Source organism: Coregonus clupeaformis, chromosome 35 (genome assembly GCF_020615455.1).
Source record: "Coregonus clupeaformis isolate EN_2021a chromosome 35, ASM2061545v1, whole genome shotgun sequence".
NCBI classification, from domain to species: Eukaryota; Metazoa; Chordata; class Actinopteri; order Salmoniformes; family Salmonidae; genus Coregonus; species Coregonus clupeaformis.
Window position 1 is genome coordinate 2,140,483 of NC_059226.1, and position 25,926 is coordinate 2,166,408.

At 42.9% G+C, this 25,926-nt stretch overlaps 1 protein-coding gene across 3 annotated transcripts in view; it reads left to right on the forward strand.

The window, feature by feature from the left end:
* Nucleotides 1–1,432: 1,432 nt before the first annotated feature.
* The window catches only part of LOC121550394 (calmodulin-regulated spectrin-associated protein 3-like), a 48,843-nt gene continuing 24,349 nt past the window's right edge, over nucleotides 1,433–25,926 (forward strand). For all 3 annotated transcript variants that reach the window (XM_041862623.2, XM_045210744.1, XM_045210743.1), the window contains exons 1-2: nucleotides 1,433–1,972; nucleotides 19,368–19,630. In XM_041862623.2, coding sequence (XP_041718557.2) covers nucleotides 1,840–1,972; nucleotides 19,368–19,630 — 396 coding nt within the window. In that variant the 5' untranslated portion in view covers nucleotides 1,433–1,839. The remainder of the gene's footprint in view (nucleotides 1,973–19,367; nucleotides 19,631–25,926) is intronic.

Below are 25,926 nucleotides of genomic sequence, written 5' to 3' on the forward strand. Positions count from 1 at the left end.
CTAGCAGCGCTTCCTGTTATTTATTTCTACATTTTTACATTTTTAGTCATTTAGCAGACGCTCTTATCCAGAGCGACTTACAGGAGCAATTAGGGTTAAGTGCCTTGCTCAAGGGCACATCGACAGATTGTTCACCTAGTCGGCTCGGGGATTAGAACCAGCGACCTTTCGGTTACTGGCACAACGCTCTTAACCACTAAGCTACCTGCCTGCCGCCCCTTCTACAAATGCTCCTTGATGTAGTAATGCATTAAAGCAAAACTAGCATTGGCAACACGGTGGCACTCTTTCTAAAGTTAATCACTGTTTGCTACAGTGTTGTATGTCTTTTTCTTGATGTCAAGTTTGGCGTTGCGATTATTTCAACCCGCATGACATGAATCTGTTCACAGTGGTTCTATGAAATTGATGTGTAAACTGCTGACATAACTCTTACTGTAAGTCCAACACCATGACTGACAGGTCTGTGCAGCAGTGCTTTGCTGCAGAAAGAGAAAAGGGAGTTTCCTGCCCTAGAAAAACAGAGGGAGGAGTTATGCTGGGTGAACAGGGAATATTTCATTGATACTGGAGCTGGGAGTTGTAGTAAGCAACAAGAGCCACATTATACATGCTCCCTGGCTTATTGTTTCGATTTTGAAAACTGTTTAGCACTCACTCTAGCTGGCGTTCAACGATTCATAGGAATTAGGAACACACATGCGTGGCATCCTAGACTGGATCTTGAGTAGTATATTGTGTATTGTAGCCTGAAGTTATATAATTTACACTTCCAGCTAAACTAACCCTTAAACCAGTTTTTTACTGATAGATTAGTTTGTATTGTTATTCAGAGAAATGAATAACCCTGGAACAGAAACGAAATAGGCCTTAACGTTCTCTTCCATAATTAGATTAAAACAGTTGAGAGGTAATCCTCTCAGGGTTCGTCCCAAATGACACCCTATCCCCTACATAGGGTATTACTTTTGATCAGAGCCTTATAGGGTACCATTTGGGACGCTGCAACCACAATGTTACTGCTGAGGGACGCTGAGAGAGCTCTTGGAACTTTCAAGGCCATCATGTGATGTGATTGGGAGATCTGTGTGCCCGCTGAGAATTCTGTGTTTTCTGTAAAAAGTCTCCTAGTCTCCTATTTCACGTTTATTTTTGTACAATTTGGGGGTTTGTGGCAGTCCATGTCTTTTATGTTGATAAAAGTTGCTTATAATTTGGTAGGCTACTTTTTGTTTTTTGGAGACAAGTGTATGGAAACCACCTGTAGGCTATTTGCTCAACCCAACACGGCAATTTCCACCTACCTAATGCACCTGTCTTGAGAGCTGTCATCATACCTCAACCTGCTGGTCGCGTTCACACGACTGAGATCCCGCCCCTTCACTCTTCCTCAAACACAATTGGCCAGTCGGCTGAGTAAGTGATGCCATTGTGGAGCACCTGGAAATCAGTCATCTGCGGGGCTCTGTAGCCTACTGTAGAGCGCTAACCAAACGTTAGCAATGCGGACGGCGAAACGGGAATTAATACGCCTTTATTTTTTTTTATAACCCGATGTGTTGGGGGATTCTGTAGGGTTTTAAGACCGCGCTCCTTCATCGTATGCCCATTTTTTTGGGTGTGGAATCAGGAGAGAAACGGGATATATCCTGAGCTGGGGCCCATAGTGTCTGGATATTTCCTGAGAACTCTTACCCGCATCCGTGTTCCTCGCCCCCAGTGTTATGGAATAGGAAAAATAAAAGAATGAAGGCTTGATTTGAAGCTTCTTCTTTCGCCACCAACTATTTTCTAGGTCTCTATCCCCTCCCGTTATCACGGCCTGTCTGCGGACTTGCTATGGTGGACTCCAACGCGATGAGGAAGACTTTTGTAGTCCCGGACATAAAACCTTTGGATCTGTATGATTGTACCAGGGCAAAAATATGCGCAAGTGTAGGATGGCTCTTGGCTAAATCTTACGGCAATGCAGGTATGTCGCCTAGGCTATTGTAGCCAAACGTTTATGTTTTGTTCTGTGTTTTTCCTACATTCCCCTCCCTCCCATGTATTCCAGCATTGTTCCCTTACTGTCAGTGTAATGAAAAGCGCATGCATGAAGGTGAACTGACTGCGCGTTGTGTAAACTCAGCGATTTTGGGCACACAAAGAGTAGCCTACAGAACGTGAGAGGTGGAACATCCTAAAAACAGACGCACTGTTGTTTTGTCTGGATCACAGCAGCCTATTTGATTTACAGTAGTTGACTTAAGCCGATTTAAGATCCAACTCGCTGCTTGCCAAATTCGACTGGTGCATTGAGGCCCCCCTAGCGAATGGTGACGAGGCATCGGTTTTGACAGCTTGCCTAATTAAAATCACCAATAATGGATCGAACCAATTTCATTTTGGCTGGCGAGTAACTCGGGGACTATAAAATATCCTGACCTGAACCGAGTGTTCACCACTGACAAACACATAGGCTGTTGTCAGGTCAGCTGCTGAACAAATAGCGTGAGATTTGATAAATGTATCCTAATATAATACGAGGGTCTATTTCTCTGTAATAATACTAATGGTAGTAGACTGAACGCTCAGGGGTCGCGTGGAGGCTACTGAAACCACCCTTGCTCTTTCGATGACGCGCATACACACCCACTTAAATATAATCCGTTTGTATATACGCCCACAACACAATTTAAATCGAAACCCGTTTTAGTTTCATGATGTTTTATATAGGCCGCCTACCCTCCCCAGTTGAATGAACATCTATACTGAACAAAAATATAAACGCAACAATTTAAACGATTTTACTGAGTTACAGTTCATATAAGGAAATCGGTCAATTCAAATAAATTCATTAGGCCCTAATATATGGATTTCACATGACTGGGCAGGGGCGCAGCCATGGGTAGGTCTGGGAGGGCATAGACCCACCCACTTGAGAGCCAGACCCACCCACTGGGGAGCCAGGCCCAGCCAATCAGAATGAGTTTTTCCCCACAAAAGGGCTTTATTACAGACATAAATACTCCTCAGTTTCATCAGCTGTCCTGGTGGCTGGCCTCAGGCAATCCCGCAGGTAAAGAAGCCGGATATGGAGGTCCTGGGCTGGCGTGGTTACACATGGTCTGTGGTTCTGAGGCCCGTTAGAAGTACTGCTTATTCTCTAAAACGACGGCTTATGGTAGAGAAATGAACATACAATTATCTGGCAACAGCTCTGGTGGATATTCCTGCAGTCAGAATGCCAATTGCATGCTCCCTCAACTTGAGACATCATGTGCATTGTGTTGTGACAAAACTGCAAATTTTAGAGGCCTTTTACTGTCCCCAGCACAAGGTGCACATGTGTAATGATCATACTGTTTAATCAGTTTCTTGATATGCCACACCTGTCAGGTGGATGGATTATCTTGGCAAAGGAGACATGCTCACTAACAGGAATGTAAACAAATTTGTGCACCCAATTTGAGAGAAATAAGCTTTAAGAACAGTTCTGGGATCTTTTATTCCAGCTCATGAAACATGGGACCAACACTTTACATGTTGCGTTTTATATTTTTGTTCGGTATAGATGGGAAAAAGACAGAACCAATAACCAACCACCATACACCTGCACATCAAAATGTTCGTATTGCTTATAATAGGAGGATATGGAGTCCTCTTACCAAGTGCTCTCTTACAATACATAAGCTCTCTTATTAGTCAACCCTAGCCACAGTCCAGAACACTTGATTAATGCATAAAGCATAGTCCTACTGCACATAAGACATTCTACTAAACATAGTAAACGGTGAAGAACCAGGCCCATCTTGGTCAAAAAGGGCTTCATTTGGAAACCCTGAAATGATAACAAAGGTTCCCGGCTAGCAAGGGATAATGAAATGAGCTTGGGACCACACACACACACACACACACACACACACACACACACAGAGGGTTTACATTTTGTTACGGTATGACACACACAAGCTCGATTGTACTTTAGCAACGTGGCTTATGTGTCATGTGTTATGCAATCTGTGGCCATGGGTACAGGTTGAAGCTCCTGCTGCACTGTTCTGTTTGTCTTTGTGCCCCCTCTCCGTGCATCAACAGCCAGCCTGCTCAACCAACCAGCCACGCCCTCCCACCCTCCGGTCAAAGTCACACACACGCACTCCCACGCCAGGCTGAAGGAATAAGAGCAGTAAAAACTGACAGCAGATGTGTGTGTATGTGTGTGTGTCTGCGCGCGCACATTTTTGTCTTTGTGTTGGCCTGTGTCCCTCTGGCCAGTGATCCTGCTAAGCCAGGAGGACTGCAGTTATCTTTCTTCTTGACCAGGCTGGGTGACATCATCAGTTTTTTTCCCAGATGCCCTGTAGTGTAGAAGGACAGTGATGCGCAGGGGGAGGGGGGGGGCGTGATGTTCCCCAATGCTAAAAGGGGGGCCTGAGTGAAACAGTTTGGGAACCCCTGACTAAACCTGCTGATTGGTAGAAAGGCTCTTCTGACTCAGTGATCACCCAATGGTGGCTCAAGTTTGTGTGTGTGTGTGGAAGCAAGCAAGCAAGCAGCTGAGGTGTGACGAGTCCATAATCCCCAACGTACCCTGACTGAATTCACGCCAATAAACAAACACACACACACTAAGATGTCTCTAGTTTTGTCAGACATCAAGCAGACAGACTATTGATATCTGTTCTCTGTAAAAGTCTAATAAAAAAACAACTAAATGAGTTTGTGTACACAGGGGTCCACTACAAGTCATAGCATACAAGAGAGAGTCTTTCATATCTATGTCAAACTCAATGTTTGAGTTGGTTAAATAAGGAATTAATGGAAATATTGATTAGCCTACTTCTCTCTCTGACAATTCCTGAGATAAAACAGAGTTCCCAGTGAACAAAGGTTATAAAAACATATCTTGTTTGTTCAGTGTGCCTGAAACCTGTCGCTGCTTTTTTAGCTCCATAGCTCCACCTTGCTAGAGCTGGGTTCTGTTCATAATTATGACTCATGTTCTTCTCTTCATCAGTGTGTCTTGGGTTGGGTGAGAGACTGAGTCAATAGGTGAGGAGGACCTAAGGAGGATCTAGCGCTGCATCCCGACTCTCTGCCCTAAGTGTGCACTTGTTCATCTCCCTTTGTGGATTTAAAAGGAAATTAATGGTATAAGAAATATAGTGGAAACTACCTCTAGCTAGCTAGCACATGCTTACACCATGTAAATGCAGGGTTGTGTTCAGTAAGGTTGAAAACGTTTTCAAATGGAATAAACCAAGGAGGTGCTACTACCTGAACTTGGCCAAACAGACTGATTTTCATTTTCCGTTGCAAAACGTTTTGCTACAGTGTGCCTTACTGAACGTAACCCTGGTGTATGATGGGGAGGGTATTCATGTAGAAGCTGAGGATGTCCTATTATACTGTGGCTCTGTGGACATTTATATGTCAGAAGGGAATCCCTGCTGTGCTCTGTTCTGGGATGGCCCCTGATCCACCAAAGTCCCTCTTTCTTTCTGTCTCTGTCTCTGTTTGAGAGGTAACTGTCGCACACAGATGGTAGAATCAGGACCACCTACCTACCCGTTTTACAGATCCTTCATGAGCTATACAAAATCAGGTCATAGCAGATGCTTTTATCCAACTTACTGAACTGCTGACATTGACACTATATGTATGTCTCATAACTGATGCTTTCAAAGTTTGGGGGATGTATATCAAAATGATGTTATACTCTAACCGCAAATTTAATATTTTCTTTCCATTAATAGTTTTTAAATGTTTTTTAAAAATTGTTTTTTTATTCCTTATTTAACCAGAGAAGTCACATTGAGTTTGACATAGAGCATGACACATGCAATGCCAGGATAGTGGGTTCGATTCCCAGGACCACCCATGCGTAAAATGTCTGCACTCATGACTGTAAGTCCCTTTTGGATAACAGCATCTGTTAAATTTCATATTATTATCTTTTTCAGTACGCCCTAGTTCTAACAATAGACAAGAATGCTGGTAACCCATGATGTCTGTGTTTAGTTAACCTCAACCTGTAGACATCAAGGCCCTGAGGCCTGTAGTTATTTCGAGGGGTGTTTCAGGCGATCGGCATATCAACCTGAACCAGAGAGAGAGATGTGGAACAATCACCTAGGCAACAGGATAACATCATATTCACCATTAGTTACCAGTCTTAAAACAAGACCTGTCTTTGTCCTAAAAGCAGAGTATGGAATCAGCCTGCTAGGTCTCTCCTACCGTATGATGACGGTTTTGATATCCCTCCATAGCATGTTCACAGGAATATCACCACAGCGACAACAATGGATCAGCAATTGTCGACTACATGTTGATTTATGTTATATAATAATAATAATAATAATAATATGCCATTTAGCAGACGCTTTTATCCAAAGCGACTTACAGTCATGCGTGCATAATTATTATTTTTTTGTGTATGGGTGGTCCCGGGGATCGAACCCACTACCCTGGCGTTACAAGCGCCGTGCTCTACCAGCTGAGCTACAGAGGACCATGAATGATTTTGATATGTTATAAATGATTTTGATATGTTCTAGGATAATTGTTGTAAGTACATCTTATTTGATCATAGATACTAATTTGGATGTTCTCACTTAAAGCAGAAATTTGAGCCTGTGCTTTCTCCCTCCCTCCCTCCCTCCCTCCCTCCCTCCCTCCCTCTCAGTGCATACCTTGCACAGTTGAGCATATCAGAGTTCTTTCTGAATTATTTAAGGTGCGCACATTTTCCTGAAGGGTCTTCGCAGTTCAGCCTGAGTACACCGGGCCCCGGCCCTAATCAGGAAATGTATGGGGCTCTGTCTGTTTCTGGCAGCTCCTTCGCTCGGCCCTTAATTAAAACAAAGTGGTCTTAATGTGTTCACTGTTCCCATGACAACCCTTCTGAAATGTAATTCTGGTCAGATAGCCAGTCAGCTAGCTAGTCAGCTAGCTAGTCAGTCAGTCAGCCAGTCAGTCAGCCAGTGCTCTACCTCGTCTACAGTAAACTGGAATGGAGAGGGACAGAATTGATCCTTACAGAATCTTACCCATAATGATGGTTGGATTGAAACTAGGCCCAGCCTCTGTGTGTAGTCCTATTTCAGCGTTTTCGTGTGTCTGTCCATTTGTGACGGCCACATGTCTGATGTTTTATTACAAGACTGACCGAGGCGGGCTAAGTCAATCGATCAATTATGAATAGGGCCACATGGCCTCTGCTCTGGTGCATCCCCCTGCCACCTCCAGTCAGTAGGGGGGTTGGGGGCAGAGCGGGAGTGCAGTCGACAACACACAGAGCAGAGCTCTTTTTATATTCTACTCCATCAGTACCTTTACACTGCCTCGATTTACCTTAGTCTATTCACTTATGGTGCTTGTGTAAATAGGTATATCACTTGTATCATGCTTAAATAAATGAATACAATAAAATATAGTAGCTCCATTTGACTGTTATTGACATTTATGGATACAATTTAGGCATCAAGTTGTTTGAGCCTTTGTGTATTACTCACCACATTTGCATAACGTTTTGTTACAACCCAGCTCCCACAATTCTCTCGGTGTGCAGCACGTGTATGACCTTTGACCGCTCACCTAGACCAATAGATATGCCCTAACTCCTGACCTGTCATAGTGGTAGTTGAGAGGCAGTTTCCTTGGCCCCAGTGGCCCCATTAATACACTCACTCACTCACTCACTCACTCACTCAGTTTACACACAGTCATCAAAATACTTTCCTCTTGAGGGGTTATGGATATCAATGTCCTGGTGACATTGTTATCCTCCATTTACTACTGACTCATTACCCTGTTCCTGCTTTCCACTCTCGCGCTCTTCTTTTCAAACAAAGTGTGAATGGCTGTGTTTTGCTACTTGAAAGAGAGCAGGTGAGCTGCAGGCCTTTTTAAAACTGCGGTTCCCAATACCTGAAATCCCATTTGCAAAATGTCTATTTCCAGCCACCGCTGCTTCCCTGTCTGTCTGTTTCAACCTGGTGATGTGTGTGTGACACAGACAGGTCATTCATCCTTCTGGACCGTCCCACAGGGAAATGTTGCTTGTATCGACTGCATCCATCTTGCTTTGCATCCTACTTTGCATTATTTAGTAATATATTTTTTTCACGTCCTATAGGGAAAAGCCTGAAAACCATTATTATTCCATATGCAGTGTCTGAAAACGCCTTGTGTGTTCCATGCTGTATCTTAAGTTGCATTTCAATAGTCTAGCAACTTGGCGGGTCGATGTGCTTGCTTCCATCAGTCCAGTTCTTTTGAATCAGAGTGGATGAGGGAAAGGAGATGAGGAAAGGTAAACTGCTTTAGACTATTGAGATGCACCCGCAGTTTGACCTCCCTCACTTTGATCACTGTCAGTTTGCCTGAAATGTTTACTGCTAACAATGCCTTGTGGTTTAAATACAGTGGAACATTCGCACACCCCAATGTCATCTTTCTCTGTTTGCCATACTAGTATTCTACACCTGGGTTGTGTTCAGTTGGGAGAAAACGTTTGATAAACGGAGTGGTACTTCATGAACTTGTCCCATAAGAACACAGATGATTGTTTTGTTTTCTGTTGCAAGACGTTGTAGTTGTGAAAGTACAGAAAGATGGAGAGAGGTAAATGGAATGTTGTTTTTGGGATAGGCGTCTCATGCTATTGTGCGCCTTTAAATAGAACCATTAACTTAATTCAAGGAACCCTAATGACAAACAACAACATGGTCGGGCGACTCCCTTTATCCTTCAATCTCCTCTGATCTTCTCATGAGTTGGAGTTCACCACTGAGAGAGCCATGTGATGCCCCTTTAAATCTCATTTTAGATACTAACCTAACTGTTCTTTTTAAATTGGTTTCAGCCTTCCAACTGTTTACCGTAGGTTTTGAAAACGGGTCTGTGGCTACGTTTACTGTCCACGAATAGGCCTAATGGGCCATGTGGGTCTCATCTAGGCCTGTGGCAGTCATGAAATTTTGTCAGCCGGTGATTGCCAAGTAAATAACTGCCGGTCTCACGGTAATTGACCGTTAATTAACATAAACACATTTAGAATCGCCTGGCTTCCGCGCATAGCGTACAAGCCACTGATGCAGACCTTTGGAACATCTACATTAAAAAAAGTCTAAATCCATATGATATAGCCTACACCATCACAATAAATCAATGTATTTATTTTAGACAGGTCTAAAGAAACATGATATGAAGAAAATGTAGTCTATTTTAGAAGAACAGAATAGCATATGCTGAGTTGTCCTTATGTTAGGTCCTGATCTGGCTATGCCATATGGCTGTGGGCTACACTAGTTCATTTAGCAGACAAGATTTGCTTAGAATTCCTTGGCATTATTTTATATTATTTTATAGTATGAAGAATACAATTGAACAAAGCTGAATAAAATAGAAAGGATATTTTCTCCAAACGATTTGAGGGAGTGTGCACATGTGGCTATTCTGTGTTGAGCGGTTAACAAAGAAATAGGTACTCCTATATGCTTAATTTAGAATTATTAATGTAACTTTAGTTGTTCTACAAACGTTGGGCTATATGTTTTGATTTTTAATACATTCTAAGGCTGTATGATGGGACTCTAATGATGATTAGAAAAAAGTCGCATGAAAGGCATGAGCTCTGCTTAGTTTTTTGCGCAGCTGTACACACTTCATCAGTCTCTCATTCACAATTTGACAAGCACTTGATAATGCCTCGAATTTCCCAGCTGCATCCCCTTTGTGTGGCTGTAATGCCCCCTAAAATTCAATTTCCGAGGCCCACATTGAAGATATTGGAAGAACTGTCCACATTTACTTTTCATCAGCCTACAAGATGAGTAGGCCTAACGAACAGCAAAAGCACTAGCCTTTGTCAATCTACTATCCCCCATAGTACAAAAGTTGACCTATTCTGTGCGAGAAATAAATATTCCAAACATAGTCTGGGACAGTTGTGGGATGCGATAGATCCCAAATTAATACAACCACTAGCATCAAAAAAACGTTTTAAGCTAAACATTCTGATATGTTGCGTCAGCCTCATTGCTTAAAAATGTTGATAAACTATTCAGCTATTTCTACACATTATAAGCACAGCAATGCGCACACGGCAGTAGGTTATAAGGGCGAATGTTCCATAATGCAATCAATTAGTGGGAAAACACCATTCTCAAAAGTGACCGCAAATGTGATTATGCATTATGCAGAGCGACTTACAGTTAGTGAGTGCATGCATTTTCATACTGGCCCCCCGTGGGAAACGAACCCACAACCCTGGCGTTGCAAGCGTCATGCTCTACCAACTGAGCTACACAGGGCTTTTTAAAAGAAGCCATCACTCTGTTCTCTCACATAGCCTATGGAAATGTTGCGGAACATGAGCTCTTGGGCTCTCATGAAGTGTTTGATTAGATTTTCGATTACATTTGCATTGACGTCAGAGTGATTAGAGGGGCAATAGAGTGCTGAGTGCCAGGCAGTTAGCAAGTTTGGTAGGCTACTAATGACCATCAGCAGCATCAGAGCTTTGAGAAGCCTAATTACCCTGACTAAACGGTCACGTGGAATTTGACTGCCGTCATGACTCGTGACCACCGGTGTGGCGGTAATACGGTCACCGCAACAGCCCTAGTCTCATCCACTCTGGATACTGCTAAACCAGTTTGTTAAGAGGGTGTGTCGGACGTGGGATTTCAGTTTCATGTTTGTATGGGGTTTTGTGTGGGTGTGGGGTGTGTGTGTGTCGTATTTTACTGAAAACCAGTCCAAGCGCTTTCTCTCCAAGTAGTGTTTACTTAGTGCTCTTCACCATTTTGTGCTTCACATCATGTGCTCCGCTACCAGGACTTGGCTTCCTACATGGTAGAAACCGTGTCTCCGCCCCAAATGGCACCCTATTCCCCTTATAGTGTACTAATTAGTCAAAAGTAGTGCACTATAAAGGGAATATGGTGCCATTTGGGACGCATCCAGTGTTTTGGTTTGCCCTTTCACAAGGTTAAGGTTACTTTCTTGTCCGAGCTGCTCTGTAAGAAATGTGCCACAAAGCATAGGTTCCTGTCAACTCTGTTGAGAAGTCGCCTTAAAGATAATTTCCCACAGAGATTACCTTCAGCTAAAAATAAAACACCAGGGTCGTGTTCATCGAGGCACACAATGAAAAACTAAATTAGCTTTTCTTAATGGATAGGCCAAGGTAGTCCTTTTCTTCTTTTGATGCCTAATGAACACAACCCTGGTTATCTATCAATACCACAGGGCTCTGTCTGGTAATTCACAGATGTTAACCGCTAACCAGTGGCGGCTCCTGAAAAAATTCTCAGGAGGGGCAATTTTTCTGATGATTTAGGTGACCTACACACATTTAAAAAAAGATATGTCCAGCAACAACATGAAGACAGGGGCAGCATATAAGTCAATACCAGAAGCATTTATTGACTGATCTCAAAAGTGTTGGCTTACCAGGGTTGGTGGAGCCCTCAGTTTCATCTTTGCCTCGCAAAGCTAACTCAAACACTCCGCAAAACTTCACACACTGGATTAGCCGGCTGAGGATGTGGCGGTTCTTGCTAATGTTGTAGTAAATATATTTGTTATAGTGAATATGGAATATGATATGTTGAGTAAAATGTTGTGCTAAGATCTATTTAGGTCAGGAGCTGGTTATAAGTTCTGTTCCTATCCAATAACAATGGACAAAGGGGTCCTATCTTGTCAGCCTTGTCAGCAGGTGGCCAAGGACAACACCCACGCCATAGGCCTCTCAGTTCTTCCAACTCACGAGTTCTTGCTCTGAGGACACACACACACACAAACACACACACACACACACATCATCACTGTTAAACACACACACACACACACACATCATCACTGTTAAACACACACACACACACACACACACACACAAAAATCCCCTCTCTTAGGCTGAACATTTGAAGACAGAGAACCCGACTCAGAGCCAATGCAACAGTGACAGTAGCCTGCAGGGGACCTCGCCCAACTCATCAGGACCAATCAGAAGATCAGAACTACTAGATTGAACCTACTTCATTTATTGCATAAAATGTCTGCACACAATGTTTCGGGGCTCTCTTCAGATAATAATAATAATAATAATAATAATAATATGCCATTTAGCAGACGCTTTTATCCAAAGCGACTTACAGTCATGCGTGCATACATTTTTGTGTATGGGTGGTCCCGGGGATCGAACCCACTACCTTGGCGTTACAAGCACCATGCTCTACCAGCTGAGCTACAGAAAGTGGATACTCATGGATGCGCATTGCAATTGTAAAATGTCAACACAATTGGAGACACCACGTCATTTTTGGAGACATGTTATTGACAGTAAACTATTGTAGATGCGACTGCTAACTAACTAAAACATTTTAGCTGGCTAGCTAATCATCTTAGCTAAATGTGGGGCAAACAATTCAGTTATTTACCGTTAATTTGAGGGATTGGGGTGAAAGAAATCGAGTTACATAGTGATACTTTACGATATACTGTATTGACAATATCGCAATATTTTAGCGCTAGTTGGCTGTACCTGCACCAAAACACCATTATTGTTCCTTCATAGCTTGTTCTCAATCTTTTCACATTGGGAGCCAATTTGTTTTCAGCACTTTTATTTCCATGACTGATCAAAACTCGTTCTCATGGCTTTCTGATCCCTCTGCAACAGACATATGGTGCGCAATAAAATCACAGTATCGAATCGCAATACGTATAGAATCATGAGACTCGCAATGCTGATGCATATATCTTATCGTGAGGTTCCTGGCAATTCCCAGCCCAAGTTCATTTGCCACAACAAATCTCTTCGCTAGCAAACGCGATGTCTTCTCCAAAACGGCAATGTGTCTCCAGCAATGTTTACTTTTTTGACGTTCTATGGCATCTCCACTTTCCAAGCATAAATGACCACATGTAATATTTTGGTAAGTGATGCAAATAGTGAACTATGTAGGGCCAGGATGTAAAATATATGTAGCTGCAGCAATTTCTCTTATCTGATATGGTAAGTAATGGGGCTTAATTTATAGCTCCCTAAGAGTTTGACGAACGGGTCCGTGAACGCGATTCCAGATATATTTACCTCTGAATAAACTGCCTTTATTACACCATATCCACATCCAGTAAACTTGTGATTATCAACACTAACCTCATCGTTGTGGCGGCGGACAGCTAGCCTGTATCCCTCGTCATCCAGTTGAGTGAGTGGCAATGTCTTTTTTCGTTCGTACCAATTTTTGGAAAATCCTCGGGTGTAGGACTTTCCGCCTTTAGTAGAAACCTGTTGAATTATTAAATTTGGTCTGGGAGGTCCTAATTGTTTCGTTGCCAATTTATCTTCATTTGTTCGCCGACAAAAAGGAACTTCTTTCAAACAATCCACTCTTTTCTCAGTTACGTTCATGGTTACGTAACATATGACGAAAGCGTAAGTGCAAGCCCACAGACACCCATTGAGATTGTATTGAAGGCTCTGAAATTTGAAAAAATAGATTTTACATGGGAGTCTATGACAGAAGTTCTGGGCGATTTTCAATCTGACTGAAATCGCCCCAAAAGGGGGGTGGAGCCATTTGAAGCACGACTTTAGCCTGATTCGACATTTAGTGGCAGTGTGGCACTGTGGCAGATCAGACGTATAGATTACAACACTGATAACTACTGTTGCCGTGATATAATTGATTAGAAAAAAAATCCCTTCCTTTTCCCGTTTGGCAGTGCGTCGCCCATATCGCCCTATTGAACAGGCCGTCCCTGCCGCTAACACTAACCTCTAGGCCTGGATGTTGTGTAATTTCACTCCTCTTGACCCAGACTGATAATGTGGTTCCATACTGACCGCATCCAAAATGGCCCGGGTAGTGCACTATATAGGGAATAGGGTGCCATTTGCGACGCAACCACTGACTGACTTATGTGTGGCGTGGTGTTGGAAATGGAATGTACCACAGTATCGTTCTTCGGAGGGGGGTGGGGATGACACGACACTGTCACTATGAGACCTGAACTGCTGAACGAACATTTAGACAGGGAAATGGAGGGAAGCGTTGATACTAGCCCCCAGAAAAAATTCAATTGTAACCAGTGTATCGTGCCTGTCTCTGTAACCTTGTCTGTCTCCTGCAGGCCCTATGATTGGCTGGCTGGATTTGCTGTGAAAAACACAACACTGAGACGCACGGCACACACAAACACACACGCATGCAGGCCTTCGTTTAACCCCTGTTCAGCCCATTCACTCAAATGATTGTAGTTACAAGGCAGCGTAGTCTATCCATATCTAACTATACCCATAGTACAGGCAAGGTAGCCAAACGCTATACCTTCATTATACACTGTGTGTACAAAACATTAGGAACACCTTCCTAATATTGAGTCGTATCCCCTTTTGCCCTCAGAACAGCCTCAATTCGTCGGGGAATGGACTCCACAAGGTGTCGAAAGCATTCCACGGGGATGCTGGCCCATGTTGACTCCAATGCTTCCCACAGTTGTGTCAAGTTGGTTGGATGTCCTTTGGGTGGTGGACCATTCTTGATACACACGGGAAACTGTTGAGCATGAAAAACCCAGCAGCTATGCAGTTCTTGACACAAACCGGTGCGCCTGGCACCTACTAACATAACTTGTTTAAAGGCACTTAAATATTTTGTCTTGCCCATTCACCCACTGAATGGCACACATACACAATCCATGTCTCAATTGTCTCAAGTCTTAAAAATCCTTCTTTAACCTGTCTCCTCCCCTTCATCTACACTGATTGAAGTGGATTTAACAAGTGACATCAATAAGGGATTCACCTGGTCAGTCTATGTCATAGAAAATGTTTATATACTCAGTGTATAATTGATGAGGAAACACCCACTTCTTTAAGTTTGTTTCTATTAGAAACTAAGAGATAAACAGAATGTGTGTTTATCTGACAATAGGACTTTAAACTGTGTTTTGTCAATGTTATGTTAGGACTTTTTGAACGGCATGTTTTGTTGATGTTCGGTGTAACCTATTTCCTGTCCTATATCCAGAACACACTGCTGAGAGATTGTGGCTGAAATGAAATGGCACCCTATTCTGAAATGGCACCCTATTCTGAAATGGCACCCTATTCCTTTTTAAAGTGCTCTGGTATTAGGGTTGTGAAAGTTTAAACGTTAAAACAAATTTGGGATCCATAACGTTAAGAAAAATCCCTAACCGATTTTTATTTTTGTATTTTGTAAAATAAACAGCATAGTTGGTCAATTTCCGCAACTACTAAGAGCATTGGTGCCCTGGCTACCACGCTATAAACAGCGTGACGCGAACCAATGCACATGCACAGATACTTTGAGAGCGAAGTGTTGCATCTCACTCATTTCAATATCCTAGCCTATTCATTGATGCTAGGCCCTGCTTTACTGAAGTTGCGAGACATGGCAAGCCAAGAAATTTGCGAGATTCAGTATGCCATTGTGAGATACAGCTTTTGATTGCCAATAATCCACGGTTCTGACTCTGTCTGGTAGCCGACATGCCTATTAAGGCCAGTATGATACCAGTATCGCAATATTTTTTCCATGTCAAAAATTTGAACACGAAGCAGATCAAACTATTTGGTCCTTTAAAAACGAAATGTGACTCTATATGACAACATAATGATGTTTGTTTCCAACATTACGGCTGAGTGGAGGTTGTTATAGCAGCAAAGGAGGGACCAACTCCATATTAATGCCCATGATTTTGGAGTGATGTGTTCGACGAGCAGGTGTCCACATACTCCTGGTCATGTGGTGTATATACTGTGCCCCTCACCTCTCTCGCCGTCCCTCGCTAGCGCGCTATGAAAGATGCAAGTGTTTGATTAGTTGCCGTACTTCCGAGAACAGTCTCTTCCGTTCCAAAAATATTAAATCCTACCGGAATCGAATCTTGACACTCAGAAATGGGAGTCGCCGTGCAAGGAGTTAAGGAATGAGCCGTGCAAGGAGTCCACTCTCCACCACTACTTCATCGTTGTTAACAGTTGGAAATGTGGCAGGGAAAGGCAAACGACAGCAGCAAAGTCCTGTATGGCAATATTTTAGTTTTTAAAATTTTGTTTATAATTATATATTTTTTTAATTAGGGGGTAGATCAGCTTTAATATTGCAGATAGATTGTAACTTCCATCAATGTAATTGTCTGCATCACTTCCAATCCCTATTTTTCTTTTTTCTTGCATATATATATATATATATATATATATATATATATATCCTTTAAAAAAATATATTTACCTTTATTACTTTACAACCCCACCACCCCTTCCCTAATTGGAGTAAACTAGTGAACAACAATGCTTAGGCCTCTACTTCCAGCTTATACATACTATATACATTTTATGGACACAGTCAATTTTACAATAATTTTTTTGTTTTGTTTTTACTCCTGAACTTCCTCTACCCTCAACCTCTCCGATAATTTTCATGATGTCCATCCGGTTTGCTTCTATATGCCATATCTTTTGAACTGTGCTCTTTCACAAAAGCTCTCAACCTATAACCTATATACTTATTATGGACACAGTATACTTACATTATTAGTTATCTTGTTGTTATTAGTTGTTGTTAGTTGTTATTAGTCCCATCCTTCAACTCCATTCAACACCACACATCTATCTCTTAACACCATCCATATTGGATTTCTATTTGCCATATATTTTTCAACTGTACTGTGATGTTTTACAAAAGTTCTGAACCTTTCTATTCTCATTTGTTTCTACAGATTGTAAATTGAAAATAAACATTTTTGCTAAAAGTATTATTATATTATTGATCGATTGACCATGACTTTTCAGATCACCCAGTAGTGCTATCTGCAGGGTTAGCTCCAGGTAACAAATGGACAGTACCAAAACAAATGATCTAATGATTCTGTCTCTTTGCAGCAAAATCTACAGAGCTGGGAAGATTGTATCCCCCATATAAATAACATTCTATTGGTAGCAAGAATTTTATATAATAATTTAAATTGAAAAATTCTAAGTTTTGAATCCCGCGTCGTTTTGCGTATCAGTTCATAAACACTATGTCATGGGATCGGTACGTCAAAAATCTCTTCCCAACTATTTTGCAATCTATATGGGACGGCTGTCAATCCTTTGGTCCTTAAATGAAACTGGTATACTTTTTTATTTATCACAGTTTTCTTTAACCAATTATGTTCTTTAATGCAAGGCCGACAGACACGTTCCTTACTTTTTCCCCCTTCCACTTTCCTCTTCCATTTTTGCGGTAATGCTGCAATTATTTGGTTGTAATTTTGGGTAGAGCAGACATGTTTTTGTTAGCTGCATGTGTGACATAACTTCACCAGTCCTACCGATAATATCATTTACGAAGATTATGCCTTTTTTAAAAACATTTTGTCAAAAAAAAGAAGTGTTTTTATCAATTAGTATATTTGAGTTTAACCACAATATTTGTTGCATTATTTGTTCTGTAGTTTCTGCAGGATTAAATTGAAATTGCAACCAACTTTCTATGGCTTGTTTTAGAAATAGTGATATTTGGGAGATTATTTCCTTTTCAAATAACTGAAAGTGAGAGGTTGTAATCTGAATAAAGGGAAGAAGGCCATTCTTGAACATTGGGTGAGACAATCTTACTAATTTGCTAGAGAACCAGTTCGGATTTAAGTGTAACTTTTGTATGACTGAAGCTTTTAGTGATAGGTCTAATGCTTTAATATTTAATCATTTCTGTCCTCCGAATTCATATTCATTATATAAATAGGCCCGTTTAATTTTGTCTGGCTTGCCGTTCCAAATAAAATGGAATATTTTTTTCTCATATAATTTTAAAAACAGTTCGCTAGGCGTAGGCAAGACCATAAGCAAATAGGTAAACTGGGATAATACTAAAGAGTTAATCAGGGTAATTTTTCCTCAAATTGACAGGTATTTACCTTTCCATGGTAGCAAGATCTTATCTATTTTTGCTAACTTTCTATTAAAATGTATTGGAGTGAGATCATTTATTTCATTTGGGTTATGTATTCCGAGTATATCCACATCACCATCAGACCATTTTATTGGTAAACTACATGGTAATGTAGCTCAGTCGGTAGAGCATTGCGTTTGCAACGCCAGGGTTGTGGGTTCGATTCCCACGGGGGGCCAGTATAAAAATGTATGCACTCACTAACTGTAAGTCGCTCTGGATAAGAGCGTCTGCTAAATGACTCAAATGTAATGTAAAAATTGTATTTTTAGTGATCCAATGCGTAATATAGTACATTTATCATAATTTGGTTGTAATCCAGAGAGGTTAGAAAATGTATCTAGATTCTCTGAGGCTGTGGAGGGATTCATGTTGTGGATTTAAAAGAAAACATGAATCATCAGCGTACAATGACACCTTTGTTTTTAAGCCCTGGATTTCTAATCCCTTGATATTATTGTTGGAACTGATTTTAATAGCTAACGTCTCGATGGCCATAATAAATAGATATGCCGATAGCGGACAACCTTGTTTCACTCCTCTTGACAGTTTAAAACTTTTTGAGAAATAGCCATTATTTACTATTTTACACCTAGGGGTTACTATACATGATTTTAACCCATTTTTTAAGAGATTCTCCAAAATTGAAATGCTCCAGGCATTTATATATAAACCCCAGTTGTACTTTATCAAATGCCTTTTCGAAGTCTGCTATGAATGGCAGGCCTGGTTTCCCAGATTTTTTTATAGTGTTCTATTGTTTCCAGTACTTGCCATATATTATCTCCAATGTATCTTCCATGTAAAATACCTGTCTGATTTAGAATGAATAATGTCCGACAATACCTTTTTAATTCTATGCGCTATACATTTTGCTAGAATTTTTTCATCACAACACTGAAGTGTAAGGGGCCTCCAATTTTTTAAATGGACTGGATCTTTATATTTTCCACTTGTATCCTGTTTCAGTAATAATGAAATCAGACCTTCTTCTTGAGTGTCTGATAATCTAGTGGTTAAAACATGCTAATAACGGTCCTCTGAGTATATCAAAAAAGGTTTGGTATACCTCGATTAGTATGCCATCCAACCCTGGAGTTTTCCCGGACTTAAAGTCTTTAATTGCATCCAGAAGTACCTTCTCTGTAATTTCACCTTCACATGAGTCTTTCTGTATGGCTGTTAATTTTACATTATCAATAGAAAAAAAATATCTACAATTAGCTTCAGTTAGAGGAGATGGAGGTGACTGAAACGAAAACATATGCTTAAAGTACTTTGTTTCCTCCTTCAAAATATAATTTGGTGAATCATGACTCCGTCATTTGTAACTAGTTTCAATAAATTCTTTTTGGTAGCATTCCTATTTTGAAGATTGTCCCTCTTCTCTGTCCGTAGAGCACGTTCCAGTGGAGTTGCGGGAGCCCTTCTACTGTGACCAGTACGAGCAGGAGCACCTGAAGCCCCCCGTCACACGCCTCCTGCTCTCCTCTGAACTCTACTGCCGCACCTACGGTCTGCTGCAGGGGGGACAGGGGGGGTCAGGGGCCCCAAAAGACAACGCCACCCTGCTGAAGCTCCTCGCCAACAGGGACGTGGCCCCCAAAGATCAAGATGTCCCCGTGACCGACGCGGATCTCCGGCATAAACCAATCAAAATGGTAAGAGAGGGGTGTGGGTGTGGCATATGGGGCGTATGACATGTTGACATAGTTTAGTCCATTGTGATTTCGGGTAAACTTGGCGCCTAGAGCCAAGTTTCTTGTTATGTTTCGTCTGTCACAAGAGGCTATGGTTTGAGTTATGGAAATATGTAAATAGAGTAAGATTTCTGTTATGCTGTTGGCCACCAGTCTTTGTCTCCCAGTATTAGTAATGCCCCTGGGATGGGTTTGTGGTGACTAGGGACGACTGCCACAATACAGAGGTTCAATTGAGGGAAGATCGAAGCTGCACTGGAAACTTCCACTGGACTGGTCCTGTTGTCATAATAATCCATCCAGCAGAGATCGATCTGGTTGTCTGGGCATACAGTCTGCTTCATAGGGGGACACAGGCATTGTCTGGTCACCCTCAGCCACGACTGCTGGCCCAGGGGGAGCGGGAGTGGGGATGTTGAAGCTGTGGAGGGGGATTGGGGTGTGCATGTACGGGGAGGGGTTGGGTCGCACAGGAAGGGACTTGTTTATGCTTTGACCCATTCCTTGGTCCTTCCCTCCTTCCCAACCCCCCACCATCACCCAAGCCGATCTCCTGAAGATGAGTGGATCCAGCTGGGAGGACCAGGGGGACATCAGGGCAACTCCAGGGGGGGATTCAGTCTTAATTCTGGGGGTAGCATGGGAGAGGTGGACGGGTGGGACTGGGAGGGAGGGCTGGGAGACCTGGAGAAGATAGTGTTTACTAGACAATAGGTGGCTCTGACTTAGATTAGAACAATAGGCAAACTGTGCAGCACCAGTGAGGAGAACACGTTGGGCTCTCTGTATTACGAGCTGGTAGCCGGCTCTCTACACAGCTTCTGAAGCAAGAGGAACTGGTTTGTCCTCTCTAGTCATTCCCAATGAATCTGACTGCCGTTTGACAAATATTCTATCCATAGTAATCTCATCATGTAGACTAGCCTACCCGCACTGTGTCTGTAAGCTGTTGGCTAGAGCGCACGTGCCAAGGCCAGAGTAGAGTTGAAAATGCGATGTTACATGAAAACGTAAGCGAAAAAGGACATTTTGTGTGCACTATGTCATCACGCACTACTTTTTATGCATGAAAATATGTCGCCAATTGGATGGAAACCTAGCTATTGTCTGTCTGTCTCTCTCTCGCTCTCTCTCATTGTTATGTCCATCGATGCTTGAGCATGTCTACTCTGTCTGAGAACCATATTCCCATTCAATTGGCCAAATGATACCTTCTCAGCAGCAAATTTAGAAGAAGGGGAACCCACATGGTTTCCGGAGGCCTCAGCGTGTTCAAATAGAAACAGATGTATTACAGCTTCATTTCTCTTCTTTCACTGTGACCTACTTTTTTGACGACCCAGTCTGTAATGTTACACAGTCGTAACTAATGAAATATTATACCTCCTTGATTTTTAGGGAAATGTGACTTCTAAATATCTTAATGAGATGTAGAAGACTTTGTAAACAATTGATGGAATTCCAACTTGCGTTGAACCTCAGCCCTTGAGCACTACATTCTGGCTGCATGAGTATACTTTGACGTTCTGCAAATTTTTATAATATAATAATAATATGCCATTTAGCAGACGCTTTTATCCAAAGCGACTTAGTCATGTGCGCATACATTTTTACGTATGGGTGGTCCCGGGGATCGAACCCACTACCCAGGCGTTACAAGCGCCATGCTCTACCAATTGTGCTACAGAGGACCATTTTACAATGTGGTTTTAACCAGATTACTCCCCGCTATATATAATCTTCACTATGTTCTCACCCCCAGCCAGCCCAGCTCCTCTAGCAGACACCGGCTCTGTTTTGAATGCCTGGAAGTCTAGCCGGAGTCAGGTGTGTTTCCCTCATAGTCAGTCAGGTGAAAGTAGAACGCTCCATTACCCCTGCCTCCACCTCTGTCTCAACCTCTGTCTCTGTCTCTCTCTGTCTCTGCTTCTACCTCTCTGCCTGTGCCCCTGTCTGCCTCTGCCACTGACTCTGCCTGGTGCGTCTAACAGGGGAGCTACACTGGGCCGTCGAGCCACTTTATCCCGGCCGTGAGCAATTCTTGAAAATAGAACCAGAGTGTAATGTTACGCTGAGCAGCGCGAGCCTCTCGCGGAGCTACCTGGCCAGGGCCAGGGCACCAGGTGGTGTGTCGCTGTCTGCAGGTCCTTGTGCTAATTGGACCAGTGGTGTGTGAGGGGAGCGGTGTGCTGTGCTGTCTCATCCAGACCTGGGTTCAAATAGTATTGACTTTCTTTCAAACACTTAAGCTGCGGTCGATTGAGCTTGCCTGGCTGGCGCAATGGAACCAATGGAATAGTGGAGGTGAGAGTTGTGCTCCACTGTGCTGTGCTCAGGTAGGCCCACTGTTCTGTGCTCCGCTAGTGCTGTCTGTGCTGTGCTCAGCTGGTGCTGTCTCATCTCCATGGTGGTGATGGTGTTGCTGCCATGCCACCAGGCCTGGAGCTGATAGTGAGACTCACCACTTGGCTGCCACTGTTAGGCTGCCACTGCTGCTACTCAACTTGCACTTGTAGTGCTCTCTGAGCTTGAGCTGTAGACAGGGCTGCTGTCTGAGCTCGGCCGCCGCTGCCTGGCTCTGTCAGGGGGGAAAGTGGGTCATGCAACACGCACCCACAGCATTAGGAGGATGGAGCAGTGCAGCAATGGGGGCCTTGGCAAGTAAACAGCTTTGGTGTAACAGCAATCTGCTGCTGTAGTTCTGTGCTGCTTTATATTAAAGCTCATCTGTGTGATACACGCATGCATGCATGCAGTCACACACACACACACACACACACACACACACACACACACACACACACACACACACACACACACACACACACACACAGCGTGTTCACACACCAACCAAAGCACACATACAAACAGACGTTACAGTATTGCTTCCGTCTCTCTCCTTGCCCCCCAACCTGGGCTCGAACCAGGGACCCTGTGAACACATCAACAACTGCCTCCCAAGATGCATCGTTATCTAGCGCTCCACAAAAGCCGCGGCCCTTGCCGAGCAAGGGAGACGACTACTTTGAGGTCTCAGAGCGAGTGACGTCACTGATTTGAAACGCTACTAGCGCGCACCGCTAACTAGCTAACCATTTCACACCGGACACACACACACACACACTCACACACACACACAGCAAGGGTAAACAGAAATATATTATTGTTTACAAACAGCTAACATCTGTATTGCCTTTAAAGCTGTTACACTGTGTGATATTGACCACTCTTCTCTCTGGGTGTGTCCCAAATACCAAATAGAACCCTATTTCCTATGGGCCCTGGTCAAAAGTAGTGCACTATGGAGGGAATAGGGTGTAATTTGGGAGGTTACCTCTGTTATCAATAACCTCACAGCTTACATCATCAGCTCCAAATGTGGCTGGGCCAAAAAAAGCTAAATGAAATGCCTGCCACCCGCAGTATAGATATTCTAAATATGATACTTTCTCCAGCGGCCCACCCTAGAACGGCGCTGTCACTGAAGCCCTCTAGATCACTCAGCCTGTCCTGCTATACTACACCTGGTCTTGGGCTGTGTCCCAAATGGCACCCTATTCCTTATGTCCCTCAAACTCAACTCTGGACCTCAAAGCCAGTTTCACTGCGTTTTTTAATTGTTCCCCTCTTTGGTGGGTGCAATTTAATGATCAGGTAGAACAGAAAACCAGCAGGCTCCGGACCTCGTAGGATAAGAGTTAAATACCCCTGCTCTGTATAGTGCACTACTTTTGACCTGCTTTGACTCATACCACACACACTATATATTATCTAGCATCATCAGGGGTATATTCAGTGAGCTGAAACATTTCAGAATGTTGCAGATGGAAATATACTGAATAGAGCTCTACCTGACAGACAATCGTGTCTGTTCTACACAACATATTTCTATTTGAACATTCTGTAACATAACGTTGCACCCTCCTGAACAGACCCCAGATATCGTGCACTGTGATATTTATTATGCATTACTTATAGCCATACTCTGTATTTCATATGTAGTTGCTGTGTATCATTCACAGAGAAGTGTTTTAAATGGAATCCTTGCCTATGTTACAGTTACACGTTGTTCATTTAGCAGACACTCTTATCCAGAGTGACTTACAATCAGTGAAGTTCATTCAAATGTTACGTAGCCTACATATGACAAAGGCATGAATGTACTTTGGGGGAGCAGTGGGGACGGTCGGAGGATAGCCCTGTTCCAGAAATCCCTGCCTGTGTCTATGGTTGGTTTAGGTTAGTGAGTCGCTGACCCGTTGACTTAACTCATACTGCTGTGTAAGCAAGTTTTCGCTCAAGTTAGCATCCGTCTAGAGCTCAGTAGGATTTAGAAGTGGCACAGGATGCGTCCCAAACGACACCCTATTCCATATTTAGTGCACTACTTTTGACCAGGGCCTAGTAGTGCACCCATAGGGCTCTGGTCAAAAGTAGTGCTCTATATAGGGGATAGGGTGTCATTTGTGACGCAGACACACGTTATCCCCTGGATCAGGAATGCTGCTGAACATTGTCTCGCAACATTTGGACCGTCACGGGACCTCCCAGGCCTGCCAATGGGGGAAATAACATTTAGTTGTATTTTCTTCCTTTTGTCACAGAGAAGAGTCAAAGCTGCCAGGGATTGCAACATTGATCTTGTAATGTGTTTTTTGTGGGGGGCTCCGAGGACGGAGGGGGGAGACGACAGTGTTATCCAGATGGTAGGGTTGCATAAAGCTGGCAGAGCACAGATTGGTGTGGTTTTGCTGCTGCTTCAGTATTTAGTATCTAGCTAGGCATGTAATACTCAGGGAGCCATGTGCTGTTTCTGTCAGAGGGGCGGAGGGGTGCCGGTTAGTGCACCAGGCCCACCGAACCCCACCGCACTGCACCCCCCACTGATCCTCACACCGACAAGAGCACTCCGCACCCACCGACCCCACTGATCCCCCAGACCTGGCTGGCTGGCTGATCCTTCTGTTTGTCCCTCTGTCTAACCCTGGATTTCATGGGGACGGGGGCTGTGGCTGGGGGGGATGGGTTGAGAGGGTTAAGTCATATTTCCGACATAATCAGATTTCACCTTTATCCGCCATAATCGCTCTTAAAGATCTGCGAGATGAATTTTCTGTTTATTGTTTTCCTCATGTTGTTATTGTTGACATGGATGATAGTCGCAGTATTCCCAAAGCAGAGATGAATGATTTCCTTATGGACAGGTTAATATATAGCTTAATATTATATGATTTCATATATTGGAGGATATATTATGTCAGGTCGGCTCAGTAGGATTCTGAGCAGAGCAAGCCGGTGTTAAGCCAGTGGGGGAGTAGAGCACCAACGCCACGCTCAGGATTGTGGGTGGTGAGGAGCATTGTGGGTCAGATTGTTGGTTGTTATGGCGATTTGGCAGGCAGACTGTTCGCTATGTTCCAGGTTTGCGCCACTCTCTCCCTCCTCTCCCTTCTCATTAGGGTGAACTTGTGATTTGGCTTAGCGTGCTCCGCAGGGTCAGGACGGGAAATCTGCAAATTGCTACTGAAAACGTTGGTATAATTCACCGGGGAGTTGAGATGTTGAGCTGTTTTATATGGAAGCCCATTCCCACCACCCAAAATAAAATGCATATAGATCTTACCTATAGGTTATGTTTCTTCATTTGTAGCATTGTGTGGCGATTTCCATCTATCCACATTGCTGAGATCAGCACAGCAGGGCCGCCGGTAAACATGTGGTAACCTGGCATTTGCCCCAGCACTTTGGATTTGGTTTAATACAAAATATTGACACAAAAGCATTGAAAAGAGGGACAAAGTACTGTGGTTTAGACTGATTCACCTCATGATTTGTTTGACAGGATATAAACGTTTTTTACAGCTGATTTATTACTATGTCATACCCAGAGTTACACCTGGTTAGGTTAGCCTACCAGATCAAGGAAAACAATTCACCCCACTGCTCTGGGACCTGTGGTGCCACCTCTAAAATCACCACACAATGTTACAAAAGAAAAAACAGTTATTCTATTTGTATGATCTATCTCAAAAATGTTGATTTGATGTAGTTTAGACTTGCATATCTCACCACATAGTATACTTTTTTTTATGGTGGTGGGAATGTGCTTCCATAGTTTTATGTGGCTCAGCAGGCGGCAGCTACTGCGACAATTTCAGAATGTAACAGGCAATTTAAGATAAAAACTCAATAAAACAAGTCTCAAATATAAGGAAAATGTCTACATTTCAGCCGTTTCAAAAACATTGCTTGGCTAT